A 16,872-nucleotide genomic window follows, 5' to 3' on the forward strand; every position below is an offset into this window, starting at 1 on the left:
AAATATATCTTTCATACCAAATTGACTCTTTTTGTCTTGGAAATGAATGTTTAATCAGTTAAGACACTGACGTTGTGGGGAAAGCCGTGAGTGTATTTAATTCTGTAAGGGGGTCTGGTTCCAGTATTGGACGTAATCCCCACCGGCAGCATCAGGAGAGGAGCAGTCTAAGAGAGACTTAGGAATCAAGCAGAGGACCAGCAGGGATTGGTGGCCTCTGGGGTCGGAGCTATGGGAGCCTTGGCATTGACGGAATGGCCGCCAAAGATCAAAGTCTCACCTACTCCTGCAGAGACGGCATCTTGGGGGCATCTGGGGCTGTGAGGACAACACCTGGCATCCAGGTATCCTCTGTGCTCCCTGAGCCTGGCTGTGAAATCCTTCACCCCCTGGTCTAACTAGGAGGTAGATGGAGGTACTTGGTAGGGTGTTAGTTCTGGGGGTTTGGCTTGAGAACTAGGTGGCATGTTCACTCACAAAGAATAGCATACACGTCTGCCTCCTGCTCAATTGTCACTTCTCACAGGCGAGATAAGGCAGTTTTCAAGAATCCTCTGCTATCTGGTGCTATGCCGTGTCTCCACCAACACTGGCCAAGCCCCAGTCAGTATGGCTAGTGATGCCCTTGGGCAGATGAGATCACTGAGGCACTGGTGTCTTTGGACTCTGTAGAAATTGTGTTTATTTTTATCATATTCCCACCCCACAAAGACCAATGCCCCCAGATATGAAGGTATTGCCTCCTCTATCCCAGTGAGAGGTCTCTTCCAGGCACACAGACTCCCCCAACCCCATAAGCAGCATTTTTTTAGAAGTTGGCTGCATCTGTCAGCTTTACAGCACTGTAATGATGTCCCCGAGTCTGCTCACACACTTAACCAAGGATTATTTTGCCTCAATTGAGGGCACACATGGCTTTGGGCCTTTGTTGAGGGTAGCACAGCATGATGGGAACATAAGAGTGAAGGGCCACATCTGGACCAGAGAGAAAAGAGACCAGGACACCATGATCCCTTTGTCCCTAAGGCCTTTCACTAGGCTCCACCTCTTAAAGGCCCACAGCACCTCACAGTGACACCACCCTGGGGTCTGAGTTTTTCATATCAGCTTTGGGGGACATTATGACATCTGAACGACATCACAGACTCTTGATCTTCTCTGTTTGCCTCTGGAGAATGTCGAGGAGTCTCAGAGATCACAAAGCCTGTAGCAATGCCTGGCACCTAGAGGGTGTCCAAGCTGAAGATAAGCATGTCAGGGCAGGGGGGAAATGCCACACTCCACTACAGGTATCAAGTCATGGGCCAGCGAGAGGCCTCAGAGGGTAAAGCTACTTGCTGCTAAGCCACAACTGGAGTTTGATCCCTGGGACCCACGTGGAGGAAGGAGAGTCCTCTGGCCTTCACAGGTGTGTCGTGACACAAGCATGCACACACATCATACACTTAAAAAAAAGATACTAAGCCATAATCCTTGGAACCTGTACATGTAACAGGAGGAAGTGGTCTTTACAGACACAATTCAAGCTCAGGAGCACAACACTCGGAAATTATTCTAGATTAGCCTTAAAGTCCATCACAAATGTCCCTATGATAAGGGCAGGGGGCTACCACTAATAAAAAAGAAGCCAGAGACCAGGGAGAGACACAGCCACAAGCCAGGGAAGCATCTAGAACAGTGGTTCTCAACCTGTGGGTCATGACCCCAGTCCCATCTCAGATATTTAAATTACAATTCATAACAGTAGCAAAATTACAGTCATGAAGTAGCAATGAAATAATTTTATGGCTGGGGGGCCACCACGACATGAGGAACTCTATTAAAGGGTCGCAGCATTAGGAAGGTTGAGAACCACCGCTCTAGAAGCTAGAAGAGGTAAGGATGGACCCCCCAGAGCATCCTTGATTTCAACGTGAGGTACTGATTTGGGACCTTGGGGGTTGTGAGTGGATGGATCTCTACCGCTTTTGAGCCACAGGTTTGTGGCCATTTGTTAGAGGAGGCACAGAAGGGAAGCTTCCAGCCCCTCCACATCACCTCCCTGCCTCTCTCAGTTGAGACGAGCACGGTGTGAGAAAGCATTTACAAATCCCTCTGCATGCTGCTTGACACCCAGCAGGTGTTTCCACAATCCCTGCTTCACACACACAGCAAGCATTGCACACCCACGCACACTGCTTTCTCCTTGCAGTTCCCATGAATTCCAAAGCTCTATCGTCAAGGCCCCTGGACTTCTAATCATCCAGCACATTGTTCTTATCTGGCTTTCTCATTTGGTGGGGGCCTTTGCACCAGGTAACAAGGGGTCAGGCTTGTCTTTCATTAAGTGAGAAGGGAACATAAAATTGAATGAGCCCCTGAAATTCTAGACTAATGGAAAGCTAAAACTGTGAATTTGAGAAGCATCCTAGATACACACCAGTTGTAAAGGAATCTGCAAAGGACTGGTTTGCATAGAGCTCATGTAAGCCATTGTTTATTTCCCAGGGGAGCGAGGGGTGGTCTGTGATCAGCTGACAGCAAGCCTTGTAATGATCAGAGCTGTTGTGATCAGGAAGCTTGGGAAGGGCACTGGGAGACTGGTGACTGTATGTATGTGTGAAGGTCAGGAGACAACCACAGATACCGGCCACTTTGGTTTTTTGACAGGGTCTCTCACGAGCCTGGAACTTTCCTTGTAGGCTGGGCTGTCCACCTGTCTTAGACTCCCCAAGGCAGCCACCTGGCTCTGCCCTGCTGTATGTTATGGGAAATCCCCAGCAAAGGCACCCAGTGTAGTGAGGATTTGTCAGGAAATGAGCTGAGAATATGGCAAGGTGGGACTGAGGTCATGTGACTGTGACGTCTGAACCGGTCAACCACTTGGCAGAGGAAACGGGGTTACTGCCTTGTTGAGGGGGGCAACAGGAGAGTGGAGCATACATTCCCATTGAGTTATTACTTAATTATTTATAATGTCTCACTATGCAGTTCAGTCTGGCCTTGAACTCACGATCTTCTTGCCTCTGCTTATACCGGGCTACAAACTGGACTATGATTTCTGAGCAGCTGATGTGGTAGCAAATGCTATCCAGCCCAAACCATGTGACTCTGACAGGGAAGTCAGCTGAGCACCCTGTCCTTCAGCCTCAGGAGTGCTTGTGACCCAGTCAGACACCCTGGGGGTGGGGCTACTTCATCTTGGATTCATGGTTGGTCCAGCCAGTCAGTGCTCTGTCATGGTTTTCCTCGGAAGACTTAAACAGTTACTCCGCCACAAGTGTGTTAGCTGCCAGTAGCCATAGGCCTGCTGTGTGGAAATGGGGGGTGGGGTAGGGCCATGACACCCACCAGCACAGCTCCTGTAAAGAAGCACCCGGAAGCCTTTGTCTATCCTCGGCTACGTCAGTCTTTATTGCTTGTGTTACCATTACCCTAAACATGACTGTAAGAGTTATAACTCTAATACTAACTGTGAAGCGATGGGAGGAAAGAGAAACGTGAAGCACAGTTGTTTAAGAATGGTGCTGGAAGTCCCCTAAAGTGCCTATTCTACCGACTTCCTGCAGGACTTGAGAGTTCAGACAAGCCGTCATGCTAAAAACACAGAACCCCGCTCAGCATAGGATTCAGGACCTCACGCTGCGGGCTCCCCTGAGCTCTTTCACCTCCGCTGGCTGCAGGTTCTCACTCTCCAGCCCCATAGCAAAAGGAATCCCTTGCTGACTCCAGCAGCTCGCCAGCCCCTCCACCCTTCCCTTGGCTGTCTGGATCCTGAAGCATCCTTCCCTGCCTCTGTCTGCCTGCTGTGGTTCACCTACCCTCGGTAACCCTCCTCCCTGGCTCCTTATGCGAAACACCCACAGCAGGCAAACAGACCGAGGCAGAAGGTAACCTGTGGTAAGCGGGTGTGGTGGTCCACACCTGCAATCCCAGGACTCAGGAAACAGAGCCAGTGGGCCAGCCTGGGATACATACTGAGTTGCCAGCTAGCTAGGACTATAGAGTGTCTCAAAACAAAGCAAAATAAGGGAACGTAATGGGCGGTCGTCTTGGGCCAAGGGTTGGGCATGGTAGCTGGGAGTGGAGCCTAAGGTGACTGCTGACACTGCTAACAAGACAGAAGCCTCTTCCGGTGAGGGCGATGAAAACATTCAAATAGACTGTACAGCTACCCACTCAGCGTGTGTGACTCGATGGCATGAATATATCTCAATAAATCTGCTAGGAATAAAACTGAGGCTACACTATCAACAACCAATAAAAATCAGTCCCAAGTTGCTGCAGAGCTGCAGAAATAACATTTTCCTCCACGCCACCCCCATACTCTGCAGAGTCCCCCCAAATCAACCAGCGGAACTCAGATCATGCACCGGATCAGGGCTCCTCAGCTCAGCCCTGCCACTTGCTCCCCTCAAGGCCTCCTTTGCTGGAGCCACGGGGCCCGCGTGGGAGATGGACTCACCGTCGGCAGCTGGCCGGACAGCAGGTGGCTATCCTGGGCCAGCATGTTGGACACCATGATGGCTGGGAGATCCATAGCTTGGTATGAGTAGGCAGGGAGCAGACCGTTGGGCGCAAGGCCGTGACACAGCGAGTGATAGCCGGCTTCGTGGTCCCCCAGGTGCAGGAGGGATGGCTCAGGGAGGTTGGGAGGCGTTATAGGAGGAATCTCATAGTCTTCATTGCTCTCGCTCTGGCTGTTGTAGGTCTGAAAACATCAGAGGGGAGGGGGGGGCGGGATCAGTGCCTCAAAACCACAAAGCATGTTCCATAGCATCAGTAACAGCAGCAATGGGAACAGTGTCCTTGGCAAAGAGATGACCCCAGTACAAGGCAGAAGGCCTAGTGACCTCCTGGCTCAGACTCCTGCTCCACTGCTCCATGAATCTTTCACTGAGAGTCTGCAAACCAGAGCCTGGACTCCTAGGGAGAGGGTTCCCCTGAACCTGCTCCTGATTGCCCAGCAGATCCAGCCCATGGCCACCTGAGACCCACCCTCCCTCAGCCACCCACTTTACAGCAGTCCAAAGGAGAATAGTCATGTAAGTCAGCAGAGGAGCTGGGGACTGGAGCTGTAGGCAGTAAGAGTCTCCTAGGCATCCCCAGCCCTCTCTTGGTCCTTATCTTGGTGAGGGGTACATATGTCGGTGCAGACTAGCAGTTAGCGGACCCCCCTAGGTCAGTCTCATGGGGTCATTTTCACACCCTAATGAACAGTCTCCAAGACAAGGCTAGTAGACACAGTGAGCACCAAGTTTAGCTTTCTCCTTGCCGTAACTGTCGCAGGTTTTACGGTAGATCATGATGAGCACATACTTTGGGCCCTGACTTTGTGGCGTAGGTTCTGGGTATGCTTCAGCAGGTGGAGGGACTCCCATTTGTCAGTGTGAGTGAATTTGTAAAAATTGTGCACGGGCTTTAAATTTTTAATTATACTTATTTGAATGTGTGTGTGTGTGTGTGTGTGTGTGTGTGTGTGTGTGTGTGTGTGTGTGTGTGTGTGTGCATCATGGTGGACATGTGGAGGTCAGAAGACAACTTTGTTGGGGACTTTCCACTGTGTGAGTTCTGGATATCAGTCTCAGGTCAGACTTGGTGGCAAATGCCTTTAATCCCTGAGCCATCTTGGTGGCCTCGGATTTTTTATTTTAATTTTATCAAATTATTTCCCCCCCTAATCTGCTAAAGGGCTCAGCTGCCCTTCTCATGTTCATCTAGTTAATATCATAACAAATTTGTCCCTTTTTTATTTCATTTCCTTTCTCCATCCTTTCCTTTCCTTTTTTTTTTTTTAAATCCAGAAATGGTTTACTCTGTAGCCCATGCTGGCCTTGAACTCCCCTGAGTGCTGGGGTCATAGGCATGTTGAACATCCTGCATCCTTAGAACAAACCCTGCTTGGCTCTGATCTGTCACTCAATTTTTGCAGTGTTAGACTTGGTTGGTTAGGACCTTCGAATCAGGTTCACGTGCGGGATTAGCTTCTATCTCCCTGTCTGCTCCTGCCTATGCCTGGTGTTGTTATCATCCTGGGGAGTCAGCCTTCCCTCTTCATATTCTGGATATTAGACCCAACAGATGACAGCTATGTGAACTGGAAGACAGAGCTGAAGAAACTATCCATGATCCACCAGAGACAGACAGAGAGAAGTCACGGACACAAAGGCAGATGTCTTGTGGATTCTGTTTTAGTGGACCAGAGGAGTACCAGAAGAGGTGATAGTTGAGGGTATTCCAGAAGCAGTGATGGAGACCAAAGGTATTTGTGGGTAGGAGGAAACCTTCATTAATGTGTATGTGCAGAGAAGGAAAGAAAGGCCCGAGCCACAGAGGCACGTGGGACTGAAGAGGTGGCTCGGAGGCAGAGAGCTTGCTTAGCACTTGTGAGGTCCTGGGCTCCATCCCCAGAGGGAGGAAGGACATGGTTTGTTGTTTGGTACTGCTCTGTGAATCCAGCATACAGATTCATCAGCTAGGCATCCCCTGAAGTCTAGCGCTGTGCTGCTCTCAGGGACTGATGATGAAGCCATGAGTTTAGGGAGGTCTGGGTAGAGCTGTGGCAGAGCAGGGACACATGGCATGTTCCTCATGTTCCTGAGACACCATATAGGAAACTTGGAAGAGTGAAAATTGCCTTTTACAGAGGCGCCAACATCGCCTCTTGCTCACTGGCTCCCTCTGTAGGGCTATTGTGGAGTTACCACACAGATGGACAAACTAGTCTGGAAGAGGTGGCCACGCCTACCTGCTGGCTTCCCTTAGCTTTCTTCTCCAGTTTGTCCTGGAGTTTGTCCTGGTTAGCCCTGGGTCTCCTCTCCTTCTTCCTTACACTCCCTTCCAGATGGCCTTAAGAACCAGGTGTGCAAAGTCCTCTAGATGTCACATTCATCCTTCACTTCTGGCTGCCGAGCACCACAGCTGGACATCTCGACACCCATTCAACATTCCCTTCCTCTACCTTGCACCCATGTTCTCCGACTGCACCAGATGACGCCACTCTCCCTCCACAAACCTGACACTCCCTTTCACTCACCTCCCAACTCCAACAAAACTACTCCAAAATACCTTCAAACTCTACATAGTCCACTACCACCTCTCACCCCACCAGTGGACAATGATGACAACCTCCTCCTGGTCCCCCACAGCCCTCTCTTGTCCCTATACTCCCTCCTGTAGCCAGAATGATCTCTAAAGAGAATCATCCTGCCCCTGCCCCATAACTTGTGGTGGGGTGACGGAACTCAACGGGTCCCGGGCTTTCTAGCCCAGGCTCAGAGGTCTCAGCAACACCTCACACCAACCAAGAGCCTGCCTGGCACCATTGGACACTATTATGATCTCTTTGTGATGAGGAAGTGTGGTCCAGCCCAAGGCCATGACAGTCTAAGTGGGACAAGGAAACCCTCATTCAGGCCTGGGGAGGTTTGTCCCAGGCTCCAAGAAGGAAACACTGGCCCACTTGGTGGCACCTTGTGGTGACAGGCAGACAGGCACTACTATGGTGGGCAAGTATATGAAATGATAAGGGAGAGAGAGAGAGACAAAATGGTTCATGTCCTGTGGACAGAGGGATTTCTGAAGAGGTAAAAGATGTTAGGAGCAGGCTGAGGTGGGTGGCTTCACTGCCACCCAGGGCTATGGTGACATCTGGGCCTGGGCTCCTGCTGGGGCCCATGGCTGGGTTAAGGCTCTGATGCAGCTGCTATCTCTGTTGATGTCCACACTGCTGATACCACCAAGGGCAGAGAGGATAGGGCTGCACAGAGTTGGCCCCGCCCCGCACTGACTAAATGCTAGAACTGGTCCTGCTCCTCACCAGCTGAAGCACTCCGGGGAGAGGATCCTATGCCTCCCCTGGGCTGCACAATAGAGCTGACCCTGTTCACATGAGCATGGGCAAACTGGCCCTGAGGGCACGAGAATGGGAGAGCAGGTTATAACCCCTCTCATATGCCATGGGGTGGCATAGATGAGGGAAAGATTCCCTCCTCCCCCCACTCCTCACCCCCTTCTGCAGGTGGAGGGCCTGACCCAACCCCTCACCATTTGCAGCACTTGGGAGAACAGGCCCTGCACCTCACCTGGGCAGCACAATAAAGCCAACCCTGTTGGTGGAGGTGTGGGTGAGCCAGTCTCCAAGTTGTGGACATGGGAGAGCTGTCCCCATTACTCATCTGCCTTGTGGCAGCTTGGGCGAGGGAGAGATGCCCTTCCCCATCCCGCCTGTCAACACCTGAGGCAGAAGGGACAGCTGGCCCTGAGGTCATGAGAGCAGGAGAGCTGTCCTTGCCCCCCCCCCCCACCAGCTGTAACACTCAGGGCAGCAGGACCTGTACTTCACCTGGGCATCAAGGTAGAGCTGACCTTGTTGGTGGAGGTGTGGGTGAGCCAGCCCCCAAACTGTGACCATGGGAGAGCTCTTCCCATTACTCATCAGTCTTGTGGCATGGGTGGGGAAGAGATGCCCCCCATCAATGCCTGAGGCAGGTGGGAGAGACGTCCTTGGCCCCCATCAGCTGCAGCGCTCGGGAGAGTGGCCCCTACACTTCACCTGGGCAACACAGTAGAGCTGCCCCTAAAGGTGTAGATGTAGGAGAACCAACCCTGAGGATGTGAAAGCAGACTGACTCCGCCCCTTGCTCATCACTGTAAGGGGTGAACTGGCCAGGGCAATGCTGGACAGCGCACCCTGGTGGCCAAGGCAAGGGAGAGCTGGTGAGCTGACCAACCCTGCAACTACCCAGAACCAGGGTTATCTGTTGGCCCACCCCAGCATCCGTCCCATCTAAGATCTGATGGAGCGTAGGGGAGGGGCAGTCCTGTGGACCAGGGCTACAGGATCTCCAAGACACAGGGCCCAGTGGGATGCCCAGGAAGAGTCCACTGAGGGCCCAGTGCCGATAGTGCAGCAGAGACCAGGGGCCTCGAACCAGACCAATGATTCTTTCCAATAAACGCCTGCATGCAAAAATGCATGGATAAAGGGGTTTACTGTGTGATTCACTGTGTCACACGAGATTTTCCCTTCCTTCCTTCCTTCCTTCCTTCCTTCCTTCCTTCCTTCCTTCCTTCCTTCCTTCCTTCCTTCCTTTCTTCCCTTCCCCCCCTCTTTTTCTCCTAAATTTTATTTTATTTTGGGGTGGGGTGGGAGGTGGGTGGGATGGGGAGGCATGATGTGAAAGACACAAAGAATAAATAAAAGAGAGAGAGAGAATCACCCCGAGTCACTCGCTCTGCAGATGCTCTGAAAGCTGCCCTGTTGCTATCACTATTGCTAACATTTTACTGCACAAAATCACGGTTCAGTTATGACATTTTCACAGAGATGTATCATTGCACATTTCTTTTTTTTTATTTAAATTTTTTTTATTTTACATACCAACCACAGTTCCCTCCCCTCCTCCCGCTTCCCTCCCCACCCCCATCCACTTCTCAGAGAGGGTAAGGCCTCCCTTGGGAAGTCCACACAGGCTGGTATATCAAGTGAGGCAGGACCAAGCCCCTCCCTCCTGCATCAAGACTGAGCAAGGTGTCCCTCCATAGGGAATGGGCTCCAAAAAAGCCAGTTCATGCCCCAGGGATAAGTCCTGGTCCCACTGCCAGGAGCCCCACAAACAGACCAAGCCACACAACTGTCACCCACATGCAGAGGGCTCAGTTCAGTCCCTTGTAGGCTCCGCAGCTGTCAGTCTAGAGTCTGTGAGCTCCCACTAGCTCGGGTCAGCTGTCTCTGTCACTGGCCTTTCTGGTTCCTTTCCTCTCCCAGCTTAGCCCCTGCTTCTACTTCCATGTTACATATATATGCATATGTCTATATAATTAAATTTAAATTTCATATAGGAGAGAAAATAAGGGATATCTGTCTGAGTCTGGATATTTAACACAAGGCACTTCAGTTCTTATCTTTTCCCTGTGAATGATGTCACTTCATTCTTCATGGCTGAGTAACTCTGCCTGTGCTACGTTTTCCTTACCCACCATCTAGGCTGGTTCAGTGTCTTTTCCATTGTTAGTCGTGCTCCCTGAATGCATGGCTATGATGGCTCAGATTCCTTCAGGTGTACATCCAGGAACCCCACTGTCTTTGGGCTCAAGACCTTAGTCTCAAACATGACCATGTAAGCCCTCCCATGGCCTGGCTGTTGCCGGCTTAGGGCTGCCACCCTTGCTGCTCTTGGCAGAAGTCCAGTGCCTTAAGGGACCTTTCCAAGGACACAGAACAGGTGTCAGCTGACCACAGGCTCAGCAGTCTCACTGGTGTATCCTTAACGTCTGTGCCACAGGTCCTGTGCTTGTCTTTGGCCTCACCACCAAGATGGTTTGAGGGCCAAGTAGCTAGATAGGACCAACTATGGGTATCACATCACTCCAGAATGCAAAGTCCCCCGGCCTGCCTTTCTGTTCAGATTCGCCTCCTCCTAGACCCCTCAACTGTCCAGCCCCTCCTCTGGAAAGACAGCTCCAAGGCCCACACCATGGCCCATGCAAGTCTCCTATAGTACTCAATACCTCCTACAGCTGTTTGTGGCTCATCTTTACCTTCAGCTCTTTTCTCCCCCAAAGCCCCAGGCTCCATGATGGCTGGAGTTAAATCTCTTTTGTTCTCAGTACCTAGTACAGTGATTGGCACCTAGAAAAACCTTGGTTACAATGCTGTGAATGAGCTCACAGAATGGTCCACCTCAGACTCTAGGTTCAAGCCTCGCCCAGGTGTTTCCGTATCTGTCTCTCCCAGCAGACTACTGTCCCTTGGCTATCTGTGTCTCGCGCTACTGAATGCTACTTCCTTCCTGTCCTCCAGCATCCAGAACAGGTATGGACACAGGGCAGGATGCCAAAGAATGCCAAATGACCACAAAAGTTCATTCTTTTAAATCCAAGCCAAAATCCCCAGGCTCTGGAACACACCCAATCAACCAGAAGTCTTTTAGAAAACTAAGCATGTGTTGTATCAAAATATTGAAATAACACAATCATGACAATTCCTCTAAAGGAGAAAATAGCACACTTAAAAATAAGCATGCAAATACACATTTGTCTCTTCCGGGTATAGTCAGTTCCCCAATGCCTGAGCACAAACCTGCCTATCCTGGGGCTGATCTACACTGAGTCTCCACTGTGTGCCTGTCTCAGGTTCTGGCATTTCCATACACTCTCCCTTTAAACATGCCTGCTCTGAAAAGATGTGGCTAGAGCCTTTGTTTTTCAGACAGGGAGGGCAAAGCACAGAGCTTAAAGAAGGGATCTTGTAGCCAGAGTCTGACTCAGGCCTGGAGAGTCTGACTCATTCCCCACACTGGGTCAGATGCCTCTTGCAGACCCAATTCCAGGCCCTGCTGTGCAAGAGATCTGCCCCTCACCATGCCTACTCTGCTGCTCACCGTGGGGACCTCATGAAAATCCAGAGAGTGGCATCAAGATGCCAAAGAGTCCCAAAAGATCTGGTACACACAGAAAAACAGTGTCAGATGTATTTTTCATGTCCCAGATCAAGGAAAGGAAGAGTGTGGGCCCATTTGAATGACCTGGGGCTGGCTATAGGGTCAGAGGAGAGCAGATCACCCCTGGAATCTCTGGGATGAGGGGTCTTGAAGCCTAGCATATTATATATTTTGTTTTATTTTATAAGGATCTCATGTATTCTTGACTTTACCATATAGCTGAGGGTGACATTGGATTTCTGATCCTCCTACCTTCATTTCCCAGTGTGCTGGGATTATAGATGTATAGATGTGCTCCTATTCTCTCTCTCTCTCTCTCTCTCTCTCTCTCTCTCTCTCTCTCTCTCTCTCTCTCTATCTCTCTCTATCTCTATCTCTATCTATCTCTATATCTATATCTATATATATCTATATATATCTATCTATATATATATATTATACAGGTCATGTTTATGTAGGACTGGGAGTGGAACCCAGAGATTCAGGCATACCAAGCAAACATTCTATCAACTGAGCTAGACCCCCAGCCCCAAAGCCTAGATTCTTAAATTGTGGGTCACAAAGGCTTATCTGTAAAACACTTGACAACAGTAAAAAGACTCTGACCACGAAAAACCAAAACTGAACTCGGAATCAAACGCATGACAGATCTTGGATGTTCCCGGCAGCTGGTACCCGTGTTGCACTGCACGACTTCACTGCAGCCTTGGTTCTGAGCACACAACCCGTGCACTTCATACTGTTTGCAAACCAGCACCACCAATGAAGTCTGCTTAAAACACCTCAGACCAAACCCAGGACTACTCTGTGCTCTGAGTTATGACTTTCTTATTCTACGGTCTTCTGCTCCTACAGAAACATGACAGTTTCTGGAAAACAAGGATGTTAGTGTCTTTTCACCCTAGTTCCTCGGCATGTAAGCATCAAACTAGTATACTCTGGATTATACTGTGTAGGAAACTTTGATTTTTAAAATTTACTATTTGAGTTACCGACTTGAATTTTAAAAAAATGTTCAATGAATTTGGCTTGGAATTAGGGAAGAATTTCCAACAATTTATTTTCTTTTCTTCTTTTTTTCTTTTAAGGGAGGCAAGATTATATTTTGGTTATGATTTCAGTCCATGTTCACTGGGCCTTGTTGCTTTGGGTGGTGAGGGAGGACCTCACGGTGTGGAGAATGCCTGGCAAAGGGACATTTCTAACCTCATGGTGGCCAAGAAACAGAGAACAAGGAAAGGGGTGAGGTCCCAACATCCTCTTCAAGTACATCTTCCATGTATTAGTTCCCAACAATTTCTGAAATAGCCCTAAACATATTTCTGCTGCTGTGTACTATGTGTTTATGTGAAGTGTATGCTCCTCAAAACAACCATCCACTCCAACAGACACTGAAGATGGTCTGTGTCCTGCAGTATCAACCATTCAGTCAGTAAAAATAATTACACTCATCCATCTCATTAATATGCAAATGTTCCTTTGTCGTTAATAAATAATACTATTAAATGGATTGTCTTCAAATAAATTGCTTAGTGATTTACTATCAGTAACTTTGATTTGTACACACATTTTATATACATATATAACTGGGGTTGTGGGAAATGTTCTTGAGTGCAGTGGGTCATGAAGAGAAACTCTCAGGAGCCCAGACTTAAAGCACCACAGGCTGGAGGTGTGGAGGGCATGAAGAACAGGCTTCTGGCTGTGCTGAAGCTACCAGAGGAGGGACTAAATCCGAAGCCTATCAACAATCAGCTAACAATTCCACCAAATTCTTAGACTAAGCTTAGTCCCCACCATAAAATGAAATGACAAGTTCTGAAGCACTGTCTTAAGCCAACCTTTATGGAAAGATCCTCAAAGTTAGAGCCTCAAGGATGAAACATGAACCCAAGAGATACTAGACACAGCATCAAGCTGAAAACCACCACAATGTCTGTCAATCTAACTTGATGGCTGTCCAGTATGTCAGTCTAACTTGATGGCTGTCCAGTCTGCCAATCTAACATGATGGCTGTCCAGTCTGTAATCTAACTTGGTGGCTGTCCAGTCTGTCAGTCTAACTCAGTGGCTGTCCAGTCTGTCAATCTAACTCAGTGGCTGTCCAGTAAGGGTTGCTGAGATGGAAGTGTAGCTTTAGATTAAGTCAGACCCACAGGAGTAATCCAAACTTTATTGGAAGGGGTCACTGACATCAAGGCATCATTTAGACTGCAAGGAAAGTTGTAGTTTAAATATATTTGTTACAGTGACTAAAATTTATTGAGGCACCCGACAATGTTCAGCAGCCACAGGTACATTCACAATGTGGCACAATGTCCGCTCTATCTGGTTCTTAAACGTTTTTATCACCTCAAAGTAAGACTCCATCCCCATAGGCATTCTCTCCCTGCTTCCCATAGGCCCTCAACCATCGGGATTCACCTATTTTCACTCTGCCTCTAAGAATTTACCTATTCTGGCTGTTTTTAAGTAAATGGAATCTGGCTTCTTTCACTTTGCATTATGTCTTTGAAGTTCACCTACATTCTACTTAGAATAAAGTTTACATAATGTTCATTTAGCAAAGAAGTGTTTTGAGATTTATAATGCATATCAGAGCCTTTTTCTTTTCATGGTCATAAAATATTCTACTATATGGATTTGCTACAATTTGTTTATTAATCCACTGATAGGCATTAAATCTCTTTCTATCTTTGGCTACTGTAAGTTGGGTAGCTGTGGTGATATATTGTGTACCCTAATAAAGCTTTCCAGAGGATCAGAGGACAGAGCCAGCCACTAGATTAGACATAGAGGTCAGGTAGTGGTGGCACACACCTTTAATACCAGCACTTGAGATCTCATGCCTTTGCTTGGGGAACATACACACCTTTAATCCCAGGAAGTAATATGGCAGGGCAGAGAAAGGTATATAAGGCATGAGGAAAGAAGAACTCTCTCTCTCTCTCTCTCTTTCTTTCGAGACAGGGTTTCTCCATGTAGTTTTGGTGCCTGTCCTGGATCTCGCTCTGTAGACCACGCTGGCCTTGAACTCACAGAGATCCTGCCTCCCAAATGCTGGGATTAAAGGTGTGTGCCACCACTGCCTGGCTGGAACTCACTCTCTTTAGACTGAGGATTTTCTAGAGGCAAGAACTAGTGGCTGGCTGTTCTGCTTCTCTGATCTTTCAGCTTTCACCCTGATATCTGGCTCTTTTTTTTTTTTTTTAATTAAAAGACTAAGATTCAAACAACAGGTAGCCATGAACAAATGTATACATAATTCCGTTTGAGTATATTTTTCAGATTTTTTTCACATGTGCATACATAAGAATGGAATTGCTAGGTCATGTGTTAATTCTGTTTGACTTTTGAGAAATGGTCCTGGGACTTTTCCACAGTGCCAGCATATTTTTATAGTTCTGCTAACATTATGTGATGGTTTCAATGTCCCCACATCTACAACACCAAGATTTTTAACAGTTTTGTGATAACCATCTTGGTGGTATGAAGTAACAACCACTTGTGGCTTTGATTTGTGTTTTCCTAAAGACTGATGGCATTGACTATCTTTGCATGTGTTTCTTGGCCATCTGAATCTTTAAAGGAATGTCTATCCCAGCCCTTTGTCCCTATTTTAGGTTATGACAAAGAACTGAAATAGAGTCGTTCCAATTTAATTTTTGATGATGTAAAACCTATCCCTTTCTTGTTGTCCATAGTTCTGATATCATATTCAGTAATCCACAGCCCTGATAGTTGCATCGTTGAGTGTGGCATGAGATAGAGTCCAACTTTGTTATTTTGCATGTGACTGCTCACTTGTTCAATGTCATTTGGTGAATAGACTGTTCTTTCCTTATCGAGGCACCTCTGCCAAAACTCAATGGCCCATGGATATATGAGTTGAACCTTGGACTGTGAAGCTTATTCCATTGATCGACATGTTCTTATCCAAAGATCATGTTACTTGTGCTTAGAGAAATTTGCCACTGTGAGTCTTTGAAATGCCACATGAATTTTCAGATTTTTTTTTTTCATTTCTGAAATAAAAGTGTCCTGGTTAGTTTTATTATCACCTTGACACAATCAACAGTCACTCAGGAAGAGGGGTCTCAACTGAGGGATTACCTAGATGTTTGCAGTCTTGGTGTCTGATGTGGAAAGAGCCAGCCCACTGTGAGCGGTATCACCCCTAGGCAGGTGATCCTGGGTTGTATGAGAAAGCAAGCTAAGCATGAGCCAGAGGGAGCAAGCTGGTAAACAGCACTCCACATTTTCTGCTTCAGTTCCTGCTGGAATCCCACCCTAGTTTTCCTCAGCTATAGATTGTAACCTGAAGGTGTAAGCCAAATAACCCCTTTCTCCCCCAAGTTGCTTTTGGTCCTGGTGTTTATCACAGTGACAAAAAAGTGAGCTAGAACAAAGGGTCAGTGGAAATCCGACAGGACCTGCATTGAACAGGTAGGTGTCTTGGGCATCCATGATATCTTCTAGTGGCCACACACAGGGAGGGCAGCGTCCCCTTCGCTGTACAGGTCTTCAGCACCTTTCAGCGGTCTTTTATAGCTTTCCATTTATCACCCTTTCACTTCCTTGGTTAAAGTTATTTCTTCTCATCTTCTTATTCTGGTGCTGTTGCCTGAGGAGAGTTCTTCTTAGTCTCTTTTTTAAGCTGTTTATTGTTGGCTTATAGAAACATAATTGATATTCCCATGCTCCTTTTATACCCTGACACTTTGCCAAGTTCATTTATTAACTATCTTTTATAATTTTAAGGGAAAGCAGAAAGTTCATACCACTTAAGGAACAAAAAGAAAGAAGGAGAGAGAGAGAGGGAGAGAGGGAGGGAGGGAGGGAGGAAGGAAGGAAGGAAGGAAAAAACTTGCTCAACTACAGCCTGAAAAGGTCCAAGAACTAACTACAATGGTGCTCAGAAAGACCCTTCTTAGGAATGGCAGCTGGGTGATGAAGAGCAGCCACAGAGAGTCCTCAGAAACCCAACTGACTTCCTGAGAGATAAAACTCGATATTCTGATTTTAAACAAATGAGTCTAGCAGATAACGTTTATAACAGACATACCCCAAATAAAATGACAGGAACAGTTAAAAATAAACAGATGTTATCGGGCAAATAAAAAGTAATGTGACAAAATTAATAGCAAATTAAGGACAAATTCAGAGCGAAACATATTAAAGAGACTTGGAGGAATACTTCTGCTGATAAATGATACAGTCTATGAAGAGGTGACGGACATAAACTTTATGAACATTGGTAAACTACAGGAGCATAAAATGTTAAAAGCCATTAAATGTACAAAACTAAACCAGCACTGGTGACACATTTGAAATCCTAGCACTCAGAAGGCTGAGGCAGGAGCATTGTGAATTCCAGGCTAGCCTGGGCTATGTAAGGCTCCATTTAAACAATAACACAAATAAATAACAACAACAAAAACCCAGGCTA

At 47.6% G+C, this 16,872-nt stretch overlaps 1 protein-coding gene across 7 annotated transcripts in view; it reads right to left on the reverse strand.

Annotated features, from left to right (window-relative positions):
• Window positions 1–16,872, reverse strand: part of Tox2 (TOX high mobility group box family member 2) — a 127,002-nt gene that overhangs the window by 43,908 nt on the left and 66,222 nt on the right. For all 7 annotated transcript variants that reach the window (XM_076571205.1, XM_015999305.3, XM_015999314.3 and 4 more), the window contains one exon: window positions 4,445–4,690. In XM_076571205.1, the coding sequence (XP_076427320.1) occupies window positions 4,445–4,690 (246 nt within the window). The remainder of the gene's footprint in view (window positions 1–4,444; window positions 4,691–16,872) is intronic.

The sequence above is a fragment of the Peromyscus maniculatus genome, chromosome 4 (genome assembly GCF_049852395.1).
Source record: "Peromyscus maniculatus bairdii isolate BWxNUB_F1_BW_parent chromosome 4, HU_Pman_BW_mat_3.1, whole genome shotgun sequence".
NCBI classification, from domain to species: domain Eukaryota; kingdom Metazoa; phylum Chordata; class Mammalia; order Rodentia; family Cricetidae; genus Peromyscus; species Peromyscus maniculatus.